At 37.2% G+C, this 2,500-nt stretch overlaps 1 protein-coding gene across 1 annotated transcript in view; it reads right to left on the bottom strand.

Moving 5' to 3' along the window:
* P2RX4 (purinergic receptor P2X 4) overlaps positions 1-2,500 on the bottom strand; it is a 66,623-nt gene that overhangs the window by 51,367 nt on the left and 12,756 nt on the right. Inside the window, exon 2 of the mRNA XM_040346812.1 lies at positions 1,582-1,729. Coding sequence (XP_040202746.1) covers positions 1,582-1,729 — 148 coding nt within the window. The remainder of the gene's footprint in view (positions 1-1,581; positions 1,730-2,500) is intronic.

Here is a 2,500-nt window from a genome sequence, read left to right as displayed (position 1 = left end):
CACTACAAATTGTATGATTATATCGGTTCAGATATCACTGTTTTACCAACTTCACAGCTTATTTTAAATAGGAAACCTTCATTTTTTTTTTGTTTGCAAATATTAACCACTTGCCACCCAGGTCAATTCTAACACTTCTCTCCTACATGTAAAATCATTGATTTTTTTTGCTAGAAAAATGACATAGAGCCCCCCAAACATATTTTTTTTAGCAGAGACCCTAAAGCAGGGGTGTCAAACTGGCGGCCCTCCAGCTGTTCCGAAACTACAAGTCCCATCATGCCTCTGCCTGTGAGAGTCATGCTTGTAACTGTTAGCCTTGCAATGCCTCATGGGACTTGTAGTTTTGCAACAGCTGGAGGGCCGCCAGTTTGACACCCCTGCCCTAAAGAATACAATGGCAGTCGTTGCACAGTATTTGAGCAGTAATTTTCCAAATGCTTTTAAAAAAAGTTTCATGCTATAAAAAGAAAAAAACACCAAACAGTGACGTTAGCCCAATTTAATTGCATAATGTGAAAGATGAAGTTACGCCGAGTAAATAGATACCTAACATGTCACGCTTCAAAATTGCACACGCTCCTGAAATGGCGTCAAACTTTGGTACTTAAAAATCCCCATAGGCGATGCTCTAAATCTTTTTACTGGTGACATGTTTTGGAGTTAGAGGAGGTCTAGAATTATTGCTCTTGCTCGAACTCTCGCGGCAATACCGAACATGGGTGGGTTGAACACCATTTTCAAATGTGTGCTGGAATTATGTATGCACTCGCTTCTGCGTGCAAGTACACAGGGACGAGGGCGCTTTAGACCCCCGATCTCTCCATAAAGAGTACCCGTCACCATCTATTATTGTCACAAGGGATGTTTACATTCCTTGTGACAGCAATAAAAAAAATATCAAATTCATTTTTTTTTATATTATTATAAAAATATAAATATAAATTATATATATATATATATATTATATATATATATATATATATATATATATATATATATATATTTTTTTTTTTTTAAAAGCGCCCCCGTCCCCGCAAGCTCGCGCAGCAAAGAAAACGCATATGAAGTTGCGCCCGCATATGTAAACGGTGTTCAAATCACACATGAGGTATCACCGCGATCGTCAGAGCTAGAGCAATAATTCTAGCCGTAGACCTCCTCTAACTTTAACCTGGTAACTGTAAAAAAAAAAATAAAAAAAAAATATGGAGATTTTTAGGTACCGTAGTTTGTCGCCATTCCACGAGTGCGTGCAATTATAAAGTGTAACATGTTTGGCATCTATTTACTCGGCGTAACATCTTTCACATTATTCAAAAAAAAATTGGGCTAACTTTACTTTTTTTTTTTTTTTTAATTCATGAAAGTAAAATTTTCCCCAAAAAATTGCGTTTAAAACACTGCTGCACAAATACCGTGTGACATAAAATATTGCAACAATCGCCATATATATAATGTTTGGGGGTTCCAAGTCATTTTCTAGCAAAAAATATGGATTTTAACTTGCAAACAATTGTCAGAAATAGGCTTAGTCATGAACGATTAAAGGAAGGTTTTGTAAAGGATTATAAAACACACCTGGGCAGGTATAATGTAATCAGCAACATCCCAAAGCCTCAATCCCAGGTCCGATGTGTTCGTCACGGCAACGCCTTTCACTTTGGAGGTCACGGAGCTAACCACTGTGTCAAATTCCTGGTAGCCTTTCTCCCAGACAAAAACCCACCTATCACAAGACAATGAAAGTGTACAATTAACAAAAAAAAAAAAAGAAGAAGATTACATATATGATGCAGTCCGTTTTTGTTCTTTTGAGTCCCCCTTGTCATTTTTATAGGTTTATTCTGTTATCATTGTTCAACTTTTTTTTTTTGGAACTGGAACTGCAAACCAGGGCTGTGGAGTCGGAGTCGAGGAGTCGGGGGAAATTTTGGGTACCTGGAGTCGGAGTCAGCAAACAATGCACCGACTCCTACTAAATTTAGATTGGAATAAAAAAAAAAAAAAAAAAAGCAAGTTTAAATGTCCCAATTCACAAAAAGTTATAATTAATGACTTCTCTACTGTAAGAATAAAGACCAATGCATGCAGTGCCTCACGTAACCAGAAAACAAACACGTTAAGTGACCGTGAAGAAGCATGCTTTTCATGTGCTTCACTATATGGCACGCAACGCACAATTAGGAGCTGCAATACTTATACTTTCCATAGTGTTGTGTTCTGCTTTTACAGGGAACGCATGTTAGAGAACCAGTAAGTGTCCAAATAAAAAAATTCCAACAGGAGTTTTATAAAGCACTAAAAGAAGTTGAAAAGTATGATCGCTCATCAAAACTTACTGTTGAAGAAGCCATCCTTGTTTATCCAGAGATCGTTAGTGATGTGGCCAGAATAGTTACTGCAATGCCACCCACCCAAGTCAGTGTCAAAAGATTATTTTCAGCCCTAAAAATAATAAAGTCTGACTTAAGAGCTTCTATGAAAGAGGATCTGGCAG

Source organism: Rana temporaria, chromosome 1 (genome assembly GCF_905171775.1).
Source record: "Rana temporaria chromosome 1, aRanTem1.1, whole genome shotgun sequence".
NCBI lineage: Eukaryota > Metazoa > Chordata > Amphibia > Anura > Ranidae > Rana > Rana temporaria.
This window is presented reverse-complemented; position numbering and strand designations above follow the sequence as displayed.